The following is a 23111-nucleotide window of genomic DNA, read 5'->3' as shown; positions in this document are numbered from 1 at the left end:
GTTTATACTTTTTGGGCCTGAAGCTGTAATGGTGCCCATGGTTCTCAGGCTGGAAAAGGATTGTTTTGTCTAACTAAGCCGTGAAGAGAACTTGCTAACACTTCACATAAAAGTTCAGTTATATGCTAATGCAGTACAGAATCTGGAAAATATGAAAGCTAAAACTTAAGGCATCAAAACAGCCTACTTCATAGCAAAATTTACATTTGACTAGTTGCAGAGTGCCTCTACTTTTCTTTTGGTGGATGTAGCTTTTACTGTGTAAAGGCTCTCCCTAGTTAAAAGCAGTCTCCTACCCTACTCTTCTTGCTAAAACTTCTTTTCTAATGGATAAATATTTATGCAGACCATCTCAGAGTTGTTCTAAAACAATTTTCAAGATACCTGCAAGAATTCCACTTTTTGGCAGCACCTGTTTTTTTTTTAATTTAAAAAAAATTCCAGGAAACCAGACTTACTTTGGAATGGGTTGACTGCCTGTTCCAAGAAATGATTTCACAGTGTTGCAAACATTTATTGTCAGCATGAATTAGTATATATGGGAAGGAATAAAGACTTTCATTGTTATTTGGCTCCATGCCTTTGGCAATGCTTAGGATACATCCCTGTGAAGTGCTGAAGTAAGAAAACCAACTAAGCAGGTAGGATGGGGACAGTGCCTACTGTTATCCCTTCTTCTACTTTTCTGCAAGGCCTGTTACTTCAACATAAAAGGATTTTGTGGCACTCAGTGTTACAGTTAAATTGATCACATTTGTTTTAGTTTTCTTCTTGGACCTATGCTACAACTTCTCCACCAGCAGAACCTGCCACCATTCCTATATAAAAATAGCTGAATTTAAATGGTCCTATATCCACCAAGATTTTAAATATATTTTTATACCCATACATAAAGTATAAGAATAGAAATTACAGATACATTTGCTTGCTTTATGATCTCTTTTTAAGAGTTCTCAGTGCTTGAACCCAACTCTGTAGCTTCTTTATTCCTAGGGATCTTATGGTGATCTTTGGCTTGCCTACCTATGTAGGTATTACCCTGCCTCTGTGATACTGTATGATCTTACTTTCCCAATGCAAGTATGGAAATATATCCCCTCCTACAAAAGATTAATTTAAAATATCTCTGGATAATAATTTGTAACCTAGGTGATGACTACTGCTGTCCACTAGGAGAATTCTGGGCAGAGCTGTCACCCAAATTTAGGAATAATAATGCTTATCTCTACCAATAAATGAGACACATATCTGCAAAGAGATTTCAAGGAAAAAATAAAAGGAATATTGGACATTCTAATTTAAACACTGAGGAAAACATGGTGCTCTACATTTAACACCAGAATTGAAGAAAGACACTTAAGACTTCCTGGTTTTCACACTCCCAAAGTATGAACAGTAGACACATTTCATATTTAATGCAGCTTTATTCCAAGTAGATACAACCATTATTGCAACAAGAGAAAAGAAATACAAGAAAATCCAGAGCAAAATAAAAGCACCCTAGAAAATTGTCATTTCTGTTCCCATTAACAGACATTACTCTTGCAAGAACAACTGATTTCAGTGACTTCAAAGCAGTTATTCACTGACACAAAGTTCAGACAGGAATTGCTGGAATTTCAGCTGCTGGCCTTAAAGAAAAAAAAAAGTAGGAGACTTCTCTGACAGGTGCAAAAATGAATACAAAATGTATTAACACAATATGAAACAAACATACATTAAATAGTCTTGTTTCCTGGTACATCAGACTTGCAAACCAATTTTATAAAATTTACATATTCAATTAAACAATTTATCTATCATTGTGGAAAACACAGTTCTTTATTTCAAGTTTATATTAACTATAAATATCTACGGACAGGAGAGATCCACTTCAGGCTGGCACTCCTCACTTCCCCATCCTTTATGTCTTTTGCTCTTTGCCTTTGGGAGAAAACATCACAGCGTAAGGCTGCCGCCTCTTTGGACGTTGACAGGGAGCAAGGTCCTCTTTAATGTAGCCTTAAAAAGAATAAACCTGGGGTAAGAAATACTATACAAAACCAGGAATAACTTTAGCTTTAATGTGTGTTTAGCCTCAAAAAATGACTTGTAACTTTTTTTTTCTTTTTAGGGAACTTTGGGGTTCTGACTTCACATAAAAGTTTTGAGATTCCAGTGTGTAAATATCATTCATTAAAATACACAGCAGCTTTCTAGCAGGTGACTGCACAGTAATGCCATTCAGACAGTTAACAGTGAAGAACAGAATGGAAACTATGAATTGTTCATCTATTCAAAACAAAACTGCACTTGTCATTTTCTTTTACCAAGGATTTTACTTAAGAGTAACAAAGTATGCAAGAACTGCTAATTCAGTTGACTAACAAAAATCACTTTTGAAAATGTAAATCCTAGTCATACAGAGGAAACTTCAGGCACATATATAAACAGTACCTCCCTCTGTTTTAAGAGCACCCAGATTTATAAAGACTGGAAAAAGCTGAACATGAGCCTATGGATCAAACACACTGTGAAAGCTCTCTGATAAGAGAAGTGGATAGAAAATTTCTATAACATACTCAACTTAGCTAACACTGACAGTGAACAGACATTTTATGCAAGTCAGTTTCAGCACCTGGCTTTTGTCAATTCCTTACTGTTGATCAGCAACAATGCCCACCAAAGTGAGAGTAGCAGATTTCTACTTCATAGTTGGAAAATTCTGTCTATGTAACTCAGTTATTTAAAAAAAACCCAAAACAGCACAAACAGACAGTTCAAGATACCAATAAGGAGTAGAAGATACCTATGTTGTACCCCACTACACCAGAGTGGCAAGAGCAATTGCTCATCGTGGGAACTCCCTCATGTTTAAATTCTCTTGCTGCACTGCTATAAAATTATTTCCTTTTCCAAGGGAGGGTTGATCTAAAGTCTGATATGCTGTTGAGAACCATCAACAACTGAACAGCTCTTCCTCCAGACAAGAAGCTAATTTTTAATGAGGCTGCAAGCAGATTCCAAATGGGTAGTAACAAGTTATATGGTCCATAAAAATCAAGGCTCCCTGTTGTGAAAGATTAAGGATGACACTGCAACACTATCACACAACACACATACACAACTCTGGCTACATTTTCCTATGCCTGACCTGACACTGTTACAAGAACAGATAAAAGCAAAGATTAATGTTTCACAGCTAATGCACAAGTAAATACATAAATGGAACTCAGAGAGTTCCTGTAGGCCTGCTCACCCCAGCACTTCACCACTTCTGAAGAATTGTACCTAGAGTACACTACAAACTCACTGTGTTTTAACATAATTTGTAGAACCTCAGTTTTACACCAGGCTCTAAGATTTTGAAAAATTATTTAGAAAGAACAAACTTCTATGTGAAGATCAGTTAAAAAAAAACCCCAAACCAAACACCACATCTTTTCATTGTCACTAGCAAGCAGGGTATATGTATGAAAAACTGTTTAACTACACCTTACCTGCAACATTTCCATTATTACCTGGTATTATGAAGCTCCAAAAAAACACTGACAATGGACATCAATAGTGCTGCCTGTCTCTCCTGAGTAAGTACAATCTCTTGGCCTTTCACTCTGAAAATCCAATTCTTGCTTATGGTCAAAATATAGAGTTTAAGTTCTATGAAAATCCCAATTATTTCCCAATGCCTTCTCTAAGAAAATCTCCCTATATTCCTTTCTTAGTAGTATAGGAACTGCTAACGCCAGTGGATAATTTCACTGGGAGAAATGGTAGATAATTTCAGGGGAGAGGAAAAAAAAAAAAGAAAAAAAAAAAAAAGCAGCAGCTTTAAAAAGTACTTTTCAAGATTTTTTTGGTACAAACCTCTTTCCACACAGGTTTGGGTGGAAGGAAATCCAACCTCCCAGAAATTTTCAGGAGTATTTGGAGGAATGTAGCGAAATCTATGTCTTGAACAGGAAGCGAGTTTCTTCTCTCTCTCTTCTTCTGGAATGTCTGCATAATACTGAATGTAAGCAGGGGAAAAATGAGTTAACAAATTCATACATAATAGAAACTGCTTTACACAATTGACATTATCAATCACTGTGTTTATTAACACAGTTATCTAAAAACAATGGTGAAGACAGCTAGAGTAGAGATTTGTTATCCAAGCGACAAACACCTGGCAATTATCCTAAAAGCTCACTGAATTTACAGACTAAGTATAACAAATTCATTGTGGCAAATCTGTTAACCTTCTATCTTTTAACATACCATAACAAGGTTGAGGTATGTGTACAATTACTTATGTCAACAGTCTACTGACTGATTTTACAAAGCTAAGTAGCACAGGTGTTGAAAGAGATTGGAATTTTAAAATTTATTAAGTGTCAGCTTGCATCTAGAAATAAAATTAAAAAAGGAAAAAACTACACACCCCATGCTGCAGAATTGTTTCCAGTATCCAAATTTACAGTAGTAACAGCAAACTTAAGTCAAAACGTTTCCTACTTACTTAGCCTCAAATTAGAAGTAAATAAAGAGTTAGTTTAAATAGCTGACTGACACTGGGACTCCAGAAATTATCTGTCAGCTGAGCATTCTCTACAGTAAATTGGCTACACTCTTTCACCCCTGTCAGCTGTACTGGGGGCTGCAGTGAGAAAAGTATATACTCCCTCCAAACCTTTTTGCTGGGTGTTTCCCTGAGTAGCATCATAGAAAGGTAGAGTATATTTTTTTCCATGCAGTTTTCTCTGTTTTAATTCTAGTTGTAATTCTAGTTGTATTTCCTAAAAATACAAATCTGGACCTTAGAGCACATAGAGGGTCAAAATATTTTAAAAGTGAATGCACTGCTTGATTCAACTGGTAAGTCAACAGTCAGAGCCACACAAGAAACCTGACCTTTGTGAAAACAGTAAAACATTCTACTGAAATGTCAGTCTTGCAATTCAAAAAGGCAAATCAAAGTTTATAACTCATTCAATCAGATGGAAAGTGACCTAGACTGGGGAACTCAGGAAGAGAACAGGATACCTCTATCAAAAGAGATTATTTCATGCTCTCAGCTACTGGCATGATTTCAGAAAACCTACTTGGAATTGTAAAGTATGCTCATTCAATTTTTACTGACAAAAGTTAAGAACGAGGTGTTAAGTCAACAAAATTAACTATAAGAATTCTAGAGTGTCTGTATAAGACAAATATTGCTGAGTTTTACTTAGGGATAATTAGCAGTGCTCCTTATTTTGTCCTGTAAATAGCCTGAAATTTTAGAAATTAATCTACTAAAAGTTGTCAGTGTGTTGCATTTTTTTAAATTAAACAATCATGATAAGTAAGGAATAATTACAGATCCAACAATGAAAAGTACAGTACAGTTTAGTGGGAACAGAAAATAAGAACAATCAAAAATCAAAATAAGCATGTTTAAAAAATAAATTAGAAAGAAACTTCTTCTTTGGTTTCTTTAGGAATCTATTAGGGTTGACAGAGAATGAGAGTTATGTATGTCAGCTAAACAGCAAAAAGAACTCTCAGCTGTTTTCTGGACTGATCTCACTGTCCATAGCATTTTTAATCCACACAAAACATTCAAGCTAGGCTTTTCCATGTGTGAAGATACTGCAATCTCATCCTGTCTTCCCTGTAAAAGAATTGTTTATAGAACTCTACAATTTACAGTTTCAGAAAGCAAGCAAACCCTAAAAATGTTCCTCCCATTAGTTTAGCAAAAATTTGCAGAATAATTCCAGTAATCTAAATGCACGTAAAAATGCATCTGAGTGATCCTCCTACTCACCTAAGTGTAGCTACACTTAACAACCACACTAACAAATGTTACTTTTACAAGCTACCTGTAACTTCTGCCTACAATCCTTCTCTGATAGCATCACAAGGTCATAAAAAACCAAAACAAGACTTCTTATCAAAAGTTCTACACTGTAAAGTGTATGCGATGCTTCCACAAAGCTTTAAGATAAAGCTTATAAAGGACTTTATTATCAGCCTGCTGTGGCATGTGCAGAAGTTAAATCCCAGGTCCTCTCAGAGTGACAGTAACTGACCCCACTGACACCGCTTGCCGTACAGGGCCAGAATCAATTGACCGATCTCTCTCCACTCCCTAAATATTCCCTTAGACTGTGGCAGCTTTTCAAACCCATATGGCTAATCAGCAAGCCAAGACTTTTCTAAAGCATCATTTATACTTTATCCAATACTCCCTTCTCTCACAGGCATTTAATTCAAAGCTAGTTTTATTATTGTGCAATGACACAGCCAAGCATTCCACACATTCCAAGACATTAATCTTGAATGGTGTAGACTTAAAAAAAAGCCCCCAAAAGCCAAAACCAACAACGAACCCAAACTTTCCTAGCATTTAATGTAAAAACCTACTGTTACAAAACTGGAGCTGTGAATGTTTCCAGACACTATAGTTATCACTCCAATTTGACAGAAAGTAACACAAATTGGATTTACAGAAGGAAGATCTGTAGCTTACAGAAACAGGAAATTAAAATGCTTAACACATGGCTCTGGAACCATGAAACAGACTGAAGGTTGGGGGTTGTTTTGTTTTTTTTCAAACTCTTTAAATCAAACATTTTTTTAAATGATATTTATAGTTGACTGTAAAAATTAGGTATTTGTATTTAGTGAGTTTTACCAATATTTTTCAGAAAATATTTTCATTAAAAACATACTCTAATTAATTTCTTCATCTAAGTAAATGGGACTTGACTATAAAGTGAATAGCAGGAGAATCTCTGAAGATGTTGGTTCTAAATACATGTGAAAATTAAGTGGAAAGATTCCAGAAAATCCATCATTGTTCAGTCATTAATCCACACTTCTACTGAGTCATCATTTATGAGCTCATAACTCTACTAATGGCTAAATATGTTCTTATTACACATATAATTACGTCAATATTTTATCTCTACACCAAGTATCTGAAAGCAGCTTAGACAATAGAAAAGGAGAAAAAATTTGTGTAATGTGAAATCAAAAATTTCATACTTTTTAACAAGTATTTTAAACAAGTAACTTTAAACATTTTTGCATGCATTTGCATAAATATACACATTGTCTCCTATGATGGTGCAATTATCTGAAAAAAATAACCCAGAAAAGAAAGAAAAAATCAACCAAAATGAGATCTGTCTATAGATAGACATATAAAGGTACCATTGGATACAGAACTTATTCCAGCACCCATAAAGTTCAGTAGAGCTTTTGATCTAAAGTTTGGAAACCTGTAATAGCTCTTTGACCAGCTAATTTATTTTTTATTAACAATAATTGTACTGGAACCATGATGTAAGAAGCTCTTCTGTCATGCAGATACACACAAAAAAATCAAACCCAAGTCTTTCCATGCTATATGTGGTTACTGCAATAAAAACAAACAAACCACCTGCAAATTTGGTTATCCAGCTTTGGTAAACACTTACTTCCCAGCTACTGTAGGTAATGATGATGATGCCACCAGATTAACAATTAAAAACAGCACTTCAGCACTTAAGATACTGTCTGGAGTTAGAAGAATGGAAGACTGACAAATTTAAAGCACTACTTACTATTTCACATTCCTTACAAGTGTGGCCAAGTAATTTCCTTCTTTCGTCTTTTTTCCGAATAACCTCAATATGAGGAAAATCTAACACAGTATTCTTTCTGAAAAACAAAAATGTTTTCACATAATAGTACTTTTATTTCTTCCACATGACTGGAATTTTCAAACTTTTTACAACACAATGATGGACAGACAAGTTAAAAAATAATTCAGAAAATGTCTACAAAACCCAAATCATACTGCCTTTCATAGTTGAACTGGGCAATTTCTATAAACTAAACAGTTTTCAAACATAATATGAACTTTTACATAACCAGAGATATGTGTCTCATTATTATGGCTTTTCATAGTGTAAAAGTAATTCCTATATAGAAATTACTCAAATAGAGATCTTGTATAGAATATTTTTGTCCAAGACAAAGTTGTGCTTGCAATGATTTCCATGAGAGGAACATATGTCGGGGTTCAAGATCAGTAGTTTCTTTTCAACTTAACTGCTTTCAAAACAGTAAACAAGTTTTCCTCCACAAAGAAAACATGCACTGAGATAAAATATAAGCTAACTGAAGGGCTTGGTGTCATTACAAAAGGAAGACTCAGACTTCTAATTATGATTATACTGGAAGGCAACAGAGGAGGCACTAAGAGGTGCAGTTGTTGAAAACTATTCATTTATTGCCTAGAGAGCAAGGGGTAAAAAAAACAGAGAAGGAAAAGTTTTCATTTGTACAAGCAGCCCACAGGTCCTTGGCTCATAAATTCAGGCATGACCACACACCTGCAAGAAGCCACACATATTACAAAACACTGCATTCACTAAAATTATAAAAAGCAGAAGAGGCAATCTCTTCTCTTCAGCAAATATAATAGGCATCTCAACATTTTTTTCCTTTACCCCACTTTTTATCTAAAGTCTTTTATCTAATGTAGTAGATCTACTTCTGCATCTTCTGCAACTGCTAGGCTGTTACGCACAAACACGTTTATTTTATGGAGGATCAAGTTTCCTATAGGGAAGATACAAAGAGCCTTAAAATGCCCATAGAGAAAAAACTAAATTACCTCTCATCACTTTTGAAATAAGGCTCCACAAAAGCTTTCTGCTTGGCTTTATCTTGTTTATCCTCATGTTCTATAAATAGACATGCAAAACAAAATGGAAGGTTAACAGACTGCCTGCAGAAACTTCTGTAAAATTATTAATTAACTTTTAAGAAATATAAAAATGCAATGTACAGTCCAGTCTGAGACAACAGATTCAAATAGATACAAAAAATAATACAGAATTGATAGAACCATCTATCAAAAAGCATTACTGGAGCAGAAGGAAAGCAGCAGTGACACAAGCAAAAAAGAGAAGAACATCAAAGGAAAGGCTGCTTAAAATACAAGATATACTGTAAAATCTTCCACAGAACCTAGAATATTGAGAAGAAAGGAAGTCAATAACTGTAGCCAAAACCTGGTGTTTCTTTTAAGAGTCAATTTAATGTTCTGCTGCTGTGCCAACTTCCACTATACATTCCACATTTGTGTGGTGATAAATGAACTACCAAAAAAAACAAAAAAGAAATTCATATTGCCTTATGTTTTGTCCTTAAAAGTAATCAACTTTACCACAAACTGATGCAAAAAGAACTGGTGGTTAATTTGGCATATTTGTTCCTAAAGAACAGAGTCTGATTTCAAATCAGCTCCTGTAGTTTAAGTAAGCTAATAAAGACAAAACCAAATTATATCCCACTCTTTAGTTTCTTGCTTGCTGCTGTTATTCCCTTATCCTGCTCTTCATCATGAAGAGTTTCTCTTTCATCACATGCAGGAGCACTGTCTTCTGGTAGGCAGGATTCGTATTCTTCATGGCTTGTCCGATCAAACATATCTGTTATTTCTCCTCCTGTTATTAAAAGCACAAAGAACATCCAAATCAGTGTCTCAATGATTTTAGTCAAGAAATTGCATTTTGACTAAATGTGTATCAAAATAATTAACATTTACTTATTGCTCCAGTACCAATTAACTCAAAAACAGCTACACCTTAATTCTTGCTGCAACTTCTCTGTCAATCTTTCAAATGCAGCCAATGCTCATTTATTTTTCAGATACCTTGGATCCCATTTCCAAAATCTGATTAACTGCTAAAATCATTGTGAGGTACCTTTAACCTTAATACTGGATATGTGAAATTTTTGTTCTTGTAATTATGGACTTATCCAAGCAAAAGGAAATACTTTTTGTGGGTAGGAAATAGTCAGTGCCCTGCAGCCATGATTCACCACATACCATATGGTAAAAGTGATATAAACACATTTGGATTTATTTTAAACATACTAGTTCTACTTATATGTCATTAAAAACAAAATTAGTCTTCTCATACAAAGAATGATGTGATTACATAGAAAACTTTTGAAGCTGTTTACTGCAGGTGAGATCAGAAATGTTATATGGTTAAGTATTTCACCCTTTAAGCACTGTAAAGGAATAGCTAGCTACTGGCTCTCTCAGCACAATTCCTGTCTTTTTTCTTAACCTATGTTAAAAAAAAACAACCTCAAAACCCATCACCAACTCTCTAGGAAACAGACTGACCCTGTGTAGCCTATAGATTTCATCACCAGTTTTTTACTGCAAACCATTTTCTACTATCTAGCCACACAGGAACAAAAACTGCCCCTTTTTACTCTTTCCTCCTCCTCCTTCTCAAAAAACCAACCAAACAGAAAAGCTCCAACAAATCCCCAAACTCCCACCATACCACAAAAAAGCAAAGTAAACTGAAGAGAAAAGAAAAAGTCTTACGTGGACTGCCTTCCTGATTTTGCTGTTGACTTTTCATTTCTAATAGCACACTGTCACTAACATAAGTATAATCCATATCAACAACTTCCCCTCCAACTCTGGTCTGAGAACCACCCTAGGGGAAAAAGAAGCAAACATGACCATTCCACCCAGAAGCAATTGGTCAGTCAGTGTCAATGCTGTGTATCAGAAATACTTTCAAAGCAGTAACTGGCTTCTTTTTGGACACTGATTTTTTTTTCCCTGCAGGTTACAGCTTCATTAGAATTCTTTCTCACAACCATTTGTCCACTTTCATACTGAGGTTATTCCTGCTGAGTTTATGAAGTACAACTAAACAGTGGACATGTTTTAGGATATCTGTAGCATGAACAATATCAAATGAGCCAAATTCTGAATTTTGTTACAAAGTGGGTTTGGTCTGCCCAGAACAATGTTCACAATACTGCTTTGCAGGCTTTTTCAATATCATAGAACATGCAGACTTATTATAAAAGTTCACCTTTGTATCAATCACAGTAATGTCCATTTTGTACTGTGAAAGATCAGCTCCTGGGTCTATGCTCCACTGGAAGTTTTCTAAAGAAGGTTTATCTTTCAGGTCTGTATGCACAGAATACGAGAAAAAAAGGACAAATAATTAGAATGCAACTCTGCCAGAAGCATCTGATCTGCTGGCTGTCCTGTGTATGTGCTTAATGATGGCACTCAAGGTGATCTGGGGTCAGCCTGGGTCAGGCTGACAGGCTTGTAGCTCCCTGGATCCTCACTCCAGCCCTTCTTGCGCATGGGTGTCACATTTGCTCACCTCCAGTCAAGTAGGACCTCCCTGGTTATCCAGGACTGCTGATAAATTATGGAAAGTGGCTCACTGAGCACTTCTGCCCACTGCCTCAGTACCCTCATGCGGATACCATCTGGCCCCACAGACTTGTGTGTAAGTGGTGCAGGAGGTCACTGACAATTTCCCCTTGGACTATGGGGGCTTCAATCTGCTCCCTATTCCATTCTTCCAGCTCAGGGGCTGGGCACCCTGAGAATTACTACTAAGGATTTAGGCAAAAATGCACTAAGTATCTCATTCTTTTCCTCATCCTTTGTTTCCCCCAAATCCAATAAAGCTCATTCTCCTTAGCCCTACTTTTGTTGTTGATGGATTTTCAGAAATACTTTTTATGGCAGTAGCCAGGTTAAGCTCTAACTAGACTTTGGCCTTTCTTATTTTCATACTTTATATTTTATACTTTATATTCTTATTTGATGTGTAACTTCACAACATCCTTGTAGTTCTCCTGAAGCTGCCTGCTCCCTCTTCCAAAAGTCATAAACTCTTTATATCTGAGTTCTAGCCAATGCTCTCTGTTCACAGGCTGGCCTTCTTTCCCATCAGCTCACCTTGCAGCACACGGACAGCCTGCTCCTACACCTTTAAGATTTCCTTCTTCAAGAATTCCCACACTTCTTGGACTCCTCTGCCCTTCAGGACCACCTCCCAAGAGAGGACTACCAAGTGATCTCCTAAAGAGGCCAAAATTTGCCCTCCAAAAGTTCAAGGCAGCAGTTCTGCAATCTCCCACTAACTTCTCTGAGAATGGAAAACTATCATTTTGTGACTGTCATGCTCAAGATGGCCCCCAACCATCACTTCACCTACCAGTCCTTCTCTGCTTACAAACAACAGGTCCAGGAGGTGCCTTCCCTAGCTGGGTCACTACTGAAGTTACATCAATGACAATTCAAGTGTCAGGTCTAAGCAAAGAGTACAAGTGTCTGGTCATTGCTCCAAAGATGCCTCTTGATTTAGCTTGGAGGGGAATATTTAGATTTCAAGCCACATGGCCACACCAACTATTGGCAAGTATCTTTTAAATTCATAATGCAGTATTTCTAAATAAAGTATGCAGTGTAACAGCTTGGCTGAGGAGTACAGAAGCTTTGATTCTACAATGCTAGTTCAAGAAGTTTTCCACCTGGGAGAACTTAAGAGGAAAGATACATGCTCTGGAAAGAATATATGACAGCCTGTGTTGATTATCAATGAAGATACAAATTTCCTTACCAGACCATTAGGAATAAAAAAAATGACTTATGCTTACACTTGAGTAGTTTTCAAGTATTTGATATAGACAGTTTAAACTCAAACTTCATGAGATTTTATTATTACACTGCAATAAATAACAATTATTATAACAGCAAAGAAGAAGATTCCTAGCCTGTTGAATGTACACCTGAACACCAATGATATATTTATTATACAGTGGCAAAAGTATGCCAGGAAGACAGAGACTTGTACATGTTGGGGGTGATCTTGAGAAATCCCAAATAGAATGTGACTGAGTTAGAAGCAGAGCAAAGGATTAAAGTGGAAGAAAGGAAGACAGGAAAAATTCTATTCAATCTGAGCACAGGCTGAAGGGGTAGGCAGGCAGTAAAAGGAATATTTTCATCAAGTTACCTTGCTCATTTTGCTGTGCTTTACTTTTTGATAGTCTACAAGGGTTTGGCTGAAGTACAGATGCTGGTTCAGACTCTCCATGTCCTGTCCTTGTTTTCTTTCTACTGGGTACATGGCCACTGGCAACCTAACAACATATTGCAACTTTACTATTACCCAAAACTCAAATAAAATACTTCAAAGGAGAAGAAAAAAGAGTCAGAAAAGCATACCTTTACATCATCAAAAAGTTCCTCTGTCTCTGCAGAACTCGGCAGTGGTGCAAATTTGAAGGGGGGAACTTCTTCTTTCGTTGGGATCTGGTTTTTCCTGTCAGGGAATGCTCTTCCCAGCACTGCCTCTTGTACACAGGATTCCTCTTGTACATCTCTGCCAAACAAACAGCTCTCATTGTTGGCATTTGGAACGGATGATGAACCTTCAGGAATGGTCTTCCCTATGTGTGAAAAAATGTCATGCAGAGTCACTTGCTTCAGTCTGTTTCTATATGTCTCCTCACTTCCTTGTTTTTTCTCTTGCCCACGAACTCCAGAGAAGCGATCAGACAGATCCAAGGGCTTATCCCCTGTATGTTCCCCATTAACCTTCTGAACATCAGACCTAAAGGGCACAGAGCTCTCCTTGCTGAATGATGTTTTCTCACAGCTAACTCCATTATCATCTTCAGCTTTCTTTCTCTTAGCACACCTGCCTTCTAGCTGCTTCTGGTATACAAGCAGGACATCGCTCTTGATCACCTCATTTTTAGCTGTGCAGGTGTTTCCAACACAGGTTACAGCCTCACAAGAATTCTTTCTCACAACCATTTGCCTATGGACAGAGGCCTGGCTGATAACAGAGTTGATTTCTGTCCCAAGATTCAGAGGTGCAACAAAAGCAACATCTTCAGATTTTGATCTACTTTTATGAGATCTGGAACTGGATGGATTGATGAAGAGGTTGGTTTTGAGATGAGGCTTCAATCCTGAATCTAAAATACAAGGAGCATGAACTGTACTTGAGTTGTTCTTCATGGTGCTAGAAGCTCCAAAAACAGGGGAAGCTACCCGAGAATCCCAGTCATCACGTGGTGGAGTGTTATGAGATGGATCTGAAATACTGAATACAATGAAACATGAGAGATTTTTCTGGTGTACAGATGGAAGGAGAGAAAGTGATATTAAAAAAATATAACGTTTCCTAGTGCTGATCTGCTTTAAAGCTGTGTGAGCTGCTAGTATTAACTGAATATGGAAGGAAAAACAACAATTAACCTATGCTAGGGATAGGTACTGTTGCACTTAGAGCTATAGAAGGCAAACAAAATACAGATCTCATCCTTCACTTTGGTGTATGGTGTGAAATTCTGTTCCACATTCAACTGAGAACCAAGGACAGAGTTAAGTCTGCCTAAGTATCTCTTCTATCCAAGGACTCCCTATTTCTCAGTGCAATGAAAAGGAAGAAAGTGAGAGTGGTTGCAACAGAAGTCTATTTAGGTTCTTGCATACATCTTAAAACCACAGCAGATTCTCAAAGCTTCTGCAAGTGAAGGAAAAAACTGCAAGCTCCTTTCAGGTACTGTTTTTTGCCTGTCATCAACAAAACATAGTTCAAGACAACAAATAGGGCCAAAAAAAATCAGTTTAGACTACAATATCCTGAGGAGAGTGGGAAGGGCAGCAGTCAATTGGCTTGACACCTAATCAGAGCAATAGGATCCTTCTTGCATTCCAGCTCTAGGCCCACTGTCCACAGGGTTATGGGCCTTAGAAGATACCTTGCAATAATGAGAAGTTAGGAAAGAAGGGACTATGTATACAAGAAGCCCAAACAAGAAGTTTGTGAATTAAGTAAAAGCCTACAGTTTTGCATTCTATCAGTTTCACTGCTTCTCATGTTACTTACTTGAAAGAAACCCCTCTGATACAAAATATTTGTTTCCATTTCTATACCTTTAAAGCAAAATGCTGCATGATTTGAAATTCTACAAAGACCCAACTTCTAGAAGCCTACTTAAAACAATTATAACTATTATAATTGAGTGGAAACACACCCTAAATTGTTGTCATCATTTCTTGATTCAGAAGCTGGCAGTTTTCTTGAGTCTTCAGACTGCATGCTCTCTGAGGCCTGGCTCATAACTGTATTAGTGAGGGGAAGATTCAGTACACTCTGGGACTCCTTGCAAGTGGTGAAGGAAAACAAAGAAAAGAAGTGTGAGAAGATATTGGAATTAAAATTAGAAATATGCTCAGTTGGCACATAAATACTCTGAAAACCAATTAAAATCAAAACATTCAAAACTCTGAAAAATCATGAAAGCTAAGAGATTAAATTTGGACCAGAAGCTTTAAAGAAATCTTATGGAAACTGAAAAAATTCATTCACATGCATGGACACAAAAATATTCTTCATACTATAATTTTCAAGGTAGTTACCAACCAAAACGATCAAATAATCTCACCTGAGTCACCAACCAGTCTCATGGCCAAGAAACATTTTTCAATGTCTTAGATTTGATTACTGCACAAAGGGAATTTATCAGACCCAAGGATTTAGATCACTGTACTAACAAAACTTGAAAGGAAGAACCATGTCTCTACCTTCCTCAACCCCCCCAGACAGGTCAGCACAGTAATATCTCTTCATGCTCAAGTCAGCAAAGACTAAGCAAAAGCAAACCAAAGTGAGCTTACTGGAACTCAGAATACTTTTGCAGAATTTTAATGCAAAAGAGAAAAACACTGGTTTTGTAAACAACTGGCCCAAAAAGTTGGTTATGTAAGAAATTTGGTAATACTTACAGATTCCTCTTCAACACTAAGTCCAATTGTTTCTGCAACAACTGCAGCCAAGTTAAAAGATGGCTTTGGAACAGGGTATCCTCCCACCCTTGGTTTATCTTTGTGAGTAGAAAGAAGATCACAATAAGCTACATATGCACTATAGTATCTTGCTTGACTCACAGAGATGGTACAAACACAGAAGAAAAAGGATCACAAATTAAAACTGGCATTTATGGAAATAGTTAGATCTCTGTCAGATAAAAGATGTATCTGGAAGCTGTAAGAGGCAAAAGAATTTCTGATGAGAGCAAACTGCTGTATCAGTTTGATACAGAGAAATATGTGTCAAATTTGAATAATACTGCTCCCCAGAATTAAAAATCATTGTATAAGTTGCTTTTCACACTGCTGGTACAGGACACAAATAGTCTGATAAAAGCATGTAGAACAGAGATAATGTGTATTTATAATACAATGCTTGTCTTGCATATTTCCATTATTTTTAATTTCTTTTTACTAGGAAAACAAGAGTTTCCCCTCTTTGAGGGGTTTAACATTACTCTGTTCATTAAACTGCGGCAAGACAATAATATTGGAAAGCACAAGAAGAGCAACCACCACAACCCTGACATGCATGAATAATTCCATGCTGATTCTCAGTCATTATTTTAAAAGGTTTGCACTTTATTAGGTTTCTGTGTTAAAAAAGGTTAAAGAGATGAAACCTCAGTTTTACAATATTTTTGCCTTATTTTGAATGGAATTAGAACTAAATCTATTAATACACTTACTTGGCACAGGGGACAGTTGTTGATCGCAGGTGTCTGTCACTAGTATCTCTCCTCCATGGTGAGTGCTCACTTGTGTGGAAAAGAATGGAATTTTTCCAAACTCTAGGAAATGTGGAAACATTTTCACATGGTGAAATTATCCTTTTGTGATAATTTTGTACAGATACAAACAATGACCTAGATCTTAAAGGCACTTAAATGCGAGACTTAATATTTCAGTAGATCCAGCAATGTAAGCACATCTGATAATTTGTGACAGTGATGTGTCAGAATAAAAAAAAAAAAATGATAAATATTATATATTAATACTTTTTCTCACAAATATGATTTCAGCCAGTCAGGCCTAAAACACTACTGACACAAAATGACACCACCATCTAGTCTGACCACATAAAAATAGTTATTCAAGCTGTATTTGGCCTGTTAATAGGGCAATACAATTACTGAACGATGAAACATCCAAGGCAACAAAGTTCTGCATCAGCTAAGGTAATAAAAAGGTGAAAAACCTGAGATCTGAATCATGACAAACATATGCCATGCAGTCCTTTCTACCTTGATGACCAATAGCTTTTCAAAGCCATTAACTGTGATAGTTAAGTGTGACACCACTTCTTCCATATTAAACCTTGGATTCATTTAGTAGCTCTATTTTTTATACAGAATATGGAGAGAGATAGGTATGCCTAGAAAGGAGAAACTACTCACAGCACTAAAAATTTCAAATGCAAAATAAAGGGCATGAATAACCAGCCCACCCTTTTCATCCCACAGTTATCCTATTTTTATTCTTGGGAAGAGACTTTTAGTAAAGACTAATACTTGGATGTATTCATACTTAAAATATCTTTTTTTATGCCACAAGATAAATTGACCTGGATTATAATATTTCCTGTGTATCAATAAAATACAAGCACAAAGTGCTTTATTTCACAAAAATACTTTTTGTAGAAAAAATTAATATTTCTATGACACGTTTCTATTTCTTGACAGAACAAAGTCTGGAAATTAAAGGCACACAGTACTTTTGAATTTAAGTCACAAAACAAATGCAAACAGTGTGGAATACAGAGAGATGATGTAGATATCTACCAGTTCCAGTTACATTACTTCAGTTGCAGAATACTTTTAGAATGTGGCAAAATATCTATTTCACTCTCCACTAGGTGGTGACATTGCTGCGTGCACAAGTCAAACCCGAACAGATACTTTATCAGCCAATTTGCACGTAGAGAAGAAACATAGGCTGGAAAACTGTTACATTTGCATATGCACATGGGTGAATAAAAGTAGAAGGTTGAGATAAGTTCTGAGCATATCACTGATATAACAGTTACTGCTATAGACTTTTTTGCCTGGACTCATGCATTATCATATAAAAAGAGAAAAGGTAGAGCAAGAAAAAGCACAGCGGTTTGTTATTTTTAGTTTTTGCCCTTTGCAATCAAGTTTATACACCATCCTTTTCTTTAGCCCTTAATTAATTAAAAAAAAAAAAATCCTCTTACCACTGTTGCTTTCCCTAAGCTCCAAATCTGGGGGTGCATGTTCTGCATATCGGACATGCCTATTCTCTTTTTTCCTTCTCATACGATTAACCACAGAAAATGAAGATGTTAGAACTGGAGAATCTGGAATAACTTCTTCTGCCTCCACTGCTTGCTGCTTTTGCACCCTGGAGACCAAATCAAGTGGTCAAATAAAAGTCCAAGTCAGCAAGATGAAGAGTTTTCACTTCAGCAAGCAGGACAATCACACAGTACGAGAACTCAACAATTCTGGAAATACAGCCACCTCAATAACATTACACTGTAAAAAAAGTTATATTCAACCAGTTTTTAGATACATCCAACAAAAGACTGACAATTGCTCCATCAAGCCCAAGAACAGAATACAACCCTAGCTTTTCACCTTTGAAGTCAACATACAACTGCACTATGGAAGCCCCTTTGCCCAGAAGAAGGTAGGTACTGTAGAGGTTACAGCTCGTCCTCTGAAGCAGGTGCTTCTTTAGCAAAAGGATGCTGAAATGGATGGATCAGTGTCTCTTCCCCTGTATGGAAATCCCTGTACATCTTCACAGTTTATGACCCTGAGATTGGCTGAGCTGGTTAGAGCATGGTGCTGGATAACACCAAGATCCTGGGTTCAATCCCTGCATGGGCCATTTGCTTAACAGCTGGACTTGATGATCCTTGTCGGGTCCTTTCCAATTCAGAATATAGTCAGTGAGCAGAAATACTGCCTTAAATACAAAATAAAAGCTTTTGGACAATTTCAAATAGTACTGAATAGCACTGTATTCAAAGCAATCCCTCTCCAAAGCACTGATGTTACCTCTAACTCAACTCAAAAAGGTCTTCAGGAAATAATGTAAAAAGCATGGAAAACAAGTAATGTAAAATACAAGATAAGTTATGAAGTTTACCTTCTCTCACACTGTCAGCTCTAGCAGCCAGCTGGAGAGTCAGTATATAAAAACTGGTGTAACAAACAACGTCTTTTCTTTCCAAAAATTCTATCTATACATAGCAAGGAAATAGCAACAAAAAAGGACTGATTTTGGATCTTTGAATTTAAAATAGTTTGTTTAGTACTTCACAGAGGGCTAACTGCCCTATGGTGGTAGCAGTGAGATGTGGAAGAGACAGTAAAAGAAAAGCACACAGAAATCTAACTCAGCCTGCTTGGTCATCTTCCTGCAGTTGCATTTTCCCTTAAGATTCTCAAGAGAAAACACAGGCCAAAAGATAACTTCCTAACTATAAAGAGAAGGATATAAGGCTTTGATTTAAGGGAAGAAGAGGAAATACAGATAAATTTTTGCTTGCATTGAAGCTGAACCACAACATCTTATATAAAATAAGGTAATGGAAAACTTAAAAAAGCTGTCTGGCTTGAGACAAAAAGCATTTTTGCAGTTAGGCTTTTTACCACTACTAACTTTGAACCCTTAATGACAAATAGTGATGCACCAATGTTCTCAAGTCTTGATGAATCCCTTGTGTGATTTTGTAATTTCTCTTTTCTAGAACATTTACAAAGAAAGCACTGGAAAACTGTATTATCTACTAGCAATTTCTTAAGACAAAAATCAAAATAAACAACAGAGAAATATACTAATCAATTTACTTTGCAAATTTAAGTTAGCTGTTTGAGTTCTCTTTAAATTTACTGGCCTTGTTTGACAAATGAACCTACTAAAAATATATTTCTCTGCACCTTACTTCTATATAAACCAAGAGGTAGTTTCTACATCCCATCACAGAAAAAAACCATCAAATGAAGCAGCTGCCATACATACTGTACATCATAACTATGTAATAAATAACTGCTGAATCATAGATTTATCTGAGACCCCAGGAGAGGTTTTTGCAGAAATTTCCTTGCTGCTCCCATCCATGCATAACGAAATCTCAATGTCATAAAGGATCAGATAACATAGTTCTTCTACACTTCCACTGACTTCACTTATATGGAGAATTCTCAGGTTTTTATTCCTAATATTATAACTTGGTTACAAAATACAGAAGACTGCAAAAATCTGATTTCATATGATGCAGTAGAAACAATCTGCTACTTTGCACCTACAATGTGATATTATATCAATCTAAGTTGCTAATTCTAAATAAAGTACCGTGACTATAGCTCAACCAAACCAACCAAATGCAGTAGTATTAAAACTGCAGTTCCATCCTTGTAAATTACTGTTCATCCACTCAACTCTGCACTTATTTAAATGATCACCTAACATGCAAAGCAAATAACATATTGTGACATTGGTCATTGTCAGCTTTCCTGCATTGGCCAGAGATTTTTAGTGGAAGCTGGGGTCATGAAGTATGTTACCCCAAGAAAATTAAATGCATACATAAAAAAAGAAAGGACAGTGAAGGTGCAAAGACAGGAGACAAACCAGGAAATACAAAGGAATAGGGCTGCAGTCATTCTGAACTGAACTCTAGTTGTTTCACTCTCTACTGAAGTTGAATTCTGACAGAGACAAGAAATAAGCCACATGCATAAAAACCCTTCTGTATTAAGTCCACACATCCTGTCCCATTTCTCCCAGGCATGTACACAGCTTAGTCACAGATAGGGAAAAGTGAGATAAGTTTCAGATGATGTCAGACCACAACAAGAAAGGAACACTACCTCTGCCTTGCACAGTACACCACATTCACATATTAACAGCAACATTAGATGGCACATTCTTACTACAGCAGATTAAAATTTCAGTCAATTTGTAGCTCATTATTTCTAGGTCTTTTTTTCAAAATTTACTATAGTATTTTTCTTTTAAAATTGCAAAATTATAGTAAGTTTATTTTAAAAATGTATTGCAAGACCCTGGGACTTTTTGACTATTTAAGTAACTACTTTTCTGAAGTCTTAGTCTAGGAGGAAAGAAAAGGTAAAGAGGCAACCAAGGAATAAAAGCATAAGACGTAAGGCTTTGCTATACACTGTGATCAGAAGTCAAGAAAAATTTCTATGATAAATTCACTTCTCCCAGTTTTACTCTCAGTTTAAAGCAAGATGCACACAGATAAAAGAAAATAAAAATCTGCACAACAGAAGGCAGCTGGGCTTATGTTGTTATAAGTAGGCTACCTTATCACAGTCTATCTATCAGAAAGAGGAAACAAGATTTTAAGACTTAAAAGCTGATATTTATATTCCCAGACATTTCTACTGAGGAACGGGGGAATATCCCAAACAACCCAAAACTTACTCTAGCTCCTTCTGTAATTGCTGGAACTGTTCAGTTAACTTTTTATTCTCATCTTGTAAGTTGTTTTTTTCATTCACTGAAATTTATAGAGAAAAGTATTTAAAAATTCAATATACACATGTTAACAGAACAATCTTGTCCTTGAAGGAAACAGAACCAATTGTAAAATGTAATACCATACACCTTCTCTGTGGTTTACAAAAATTAAGTTTCAGGCCAGTCATTGAAAAAGTAATAAAATGACATGTTAGAAAAGGCAGAGGTGACACAATTACTGTATCACAACATTAGTTCTACACAATCATTAACTACTTTTGTCCACATACACACAAGTGAGACTGTGTTGTAAAGATGAGTGAATTGCTCACTTGCCTCCATGGACAAAACTGCTACCTTAGACTAAGGATAACCTATGAAATACAAAGCAATTAGAATTTGCTTTTAGCCACTAGTGCAACCATTAAGCCTTTCTGCCATGCTGTCTCAAACTAATGTAGTGATAGCTCCAACTCTTCTGTCCACTTTAATTTTTTTTTGTTTTGTTTTTATTTTGCTGTCGTCTATTTTGCCTCTAGATTCCTCAAATTATCTTTTTCATTGTTCTACAGATCTCAAGTCAAACCCATGGGAGCCTACTGTTGTGTCACAGCTCAAGATTTGTACCTAATAGGTGCCACCTTGATTTTTAAGGTTCAGAGCTATATTTAGAGATTGGCTGTACCCTGTTTGCTGTTCATCATTAAACTCACAACTCAGAATAATTTTATGTAAGTGCTCAATATTAGAAGTCCTTAAAACACTGATGTGTCCTGTAGTAGCATAGTATTTCCATAATTTATTTAAGCACCAAAAAGTTATTTTTTGTCTAGCATTTTCTGTATTTTAAATCTCATTTAATGTCTGCTTGTTCTTGATAAATAAAGACAACTAAATGATATAAAATAATTAATGGTAAATATACCATTATCATTCAAAAATTCTCTCCTTTATTATTGTATGCTTTATACAATCAATCTTTCCAAACTCTCTTTATGAACATATTTCTGTCCTGCTTGTGTATCACCCAAAACAAACAGTGTAATTTGTGTCACATGTTCTATTTCTTGATATCAAAATGAGCTGGCTACAAGATGCCAGGTATAAAGCTAGTTTTTGTGGCCTCAGTTGGTTATGTGACAGTTATGGGTTTACTGCAGTTAAAGTCCAAGATCAACTACAGGACACAAGCTGGATCCACTTCTGTCTGAACTTGATACTTTGCAATCGCCAGTTCCTTTTGAAGTCAGGGTTTTCTTAGGAAAGCTGGCAATCATTCTGGCTGTAGGAATAAACAGAAGCACATTTTATCTAAAGTAGCTACTTTACAGTGTAAGATTTTCCACGTCAGTTCACTTCCAGTATCAGCACTTCAATCTCAGAAGGTGGGTCAAATGACTAGTCACTGGTATGTCACATATTTTCAGACTGTACAGTTAAGTATCCCCTGACTGAACTTTTTGGACTTACTGAACACACCACATATAAATTATATCAAGTTACAGGAATTACTGGAGAACTAGTTTACAAAATAGCATGTTTTGTCTTCAGGCTTGGGGATAAAACTCACTAAGCTCAGTTATAAGTTTGAGATTCTGCTGCCGGATATTTTCAAACTCTTGCTGCTTCTTTCTCATATGTTCTTCAGTTACAGCACAGCGATCACATAACCCCGCTCTCAATCTACAATAAAATGAACAGAAAAAGGTCCCTCAGTTAAAAAAATATTGCCATGCATGAGGCAGATACCAATGTTTAACAGACCTTTTGAACAATGAAAACCAGAGAACTTCTGAGAGCTACGCAGAGCACCACTAAGTACTGTTGTTTCATATGTTCACATAGCAATGTTTTGAGATTTCTGAACTATCTAATACTATATGCTCTAACATTTGCATAAATGATTGTAGGTACTGGATAATTCCAAAGCAACCTGCATTACTTTATATAACAAAGTGGAGCATGCTACACCTTGCCA

General features: G+C 36.2%; 1 protein-coding gene across 3 annotated transcripts in view; it reads right to left on the bottom strand.

The window, feature by feature from the left end:
• Nucleotides 1-1404: 1404 nt before the first annotated feature.
• RBBP8 (RB binding protein 8, endonuclease) overlaps nucleotides 1405-23111 on the bottom strand; it is a 40363-nt gene continuing 18656 nt past the window's right edge. For all 3 annotated transcript variants that reach the window (XM_063167436.1, XM_063167454.1, XM_063167446.1), the window contains 15 exons: nucleotides 22704-22816; nucleotides 21098-21173; nucleotides 17871-18037; nucleotides 16363-16464; nucleotides 15590-15687; nucleotides 14839-14966; nucleotides 13016-13901; nucleotides 12804-12930; nucleotides 10851-10951; nucleotides 10349-10463; nucleotides 9294-9446; nucleotides 8612-8681; nucleotides 7554-7650; nucleotides 3847-3988; nucleotides 1405-2001 (listed from right to left, as the gene is read on the bottom strand). In XM_063167436.1, the coding sequence (XP_063023506.1) occupies nucleotides 1904-2001; nucleotides 3847-3988; nucleotides 7554-7650; nucleotides 8612-8681; nucleotides 9294-9446; nucleotides 10349-10463; nucleotides 10851-10951; nucleotides 12804-12930; nucleotides 13016-13901; nucleotides 14839-14966; nucleotides 15590-15687; nucleotides 16363-16464; nucleotides 17871-18037; nucleotides 21098-21173; nucleotides 22704-22816 (2473 nt within the window). In that variant the 3' untranslated portion in view covers nucleotides 1405-1903. The remainder of the gene's footprint in view (nucleotides 2002-3846; nucleotides 3989-7553; nucleotides 7651-8611; nucleotides 8682-9293; nucleotides 9447-10348; nucleotides 10464-10850; nucleotides 10952-12803; nucleotides 12931-13015; nucleotides 13902-14838; nucleotides 14967-15589; nucleotides 15688-16362; nucleotides 16465-17870; nucleotides 18038-21097; nucleotides 21174-22703; nucleotides 22817-23111) is intronic.

Source organism: Melospiza melodia, chromosome 1 (genome assembly GCF_035770615.1).
Source record: "Melospiza melodia melodia isolate bMelMel2 chromosome 1, bMelMel2.pri, whole genome shotgun sequence".
Taxonomy (NCBI): Eukaryota; Metazoa; Chordata; class Aves; order Passeriformes; family Passerellidae; genus Melospiza; species Melospiza melodia.
This window is presented reverse-complemented; position numbering and strand designations above follow the sequence as displayed.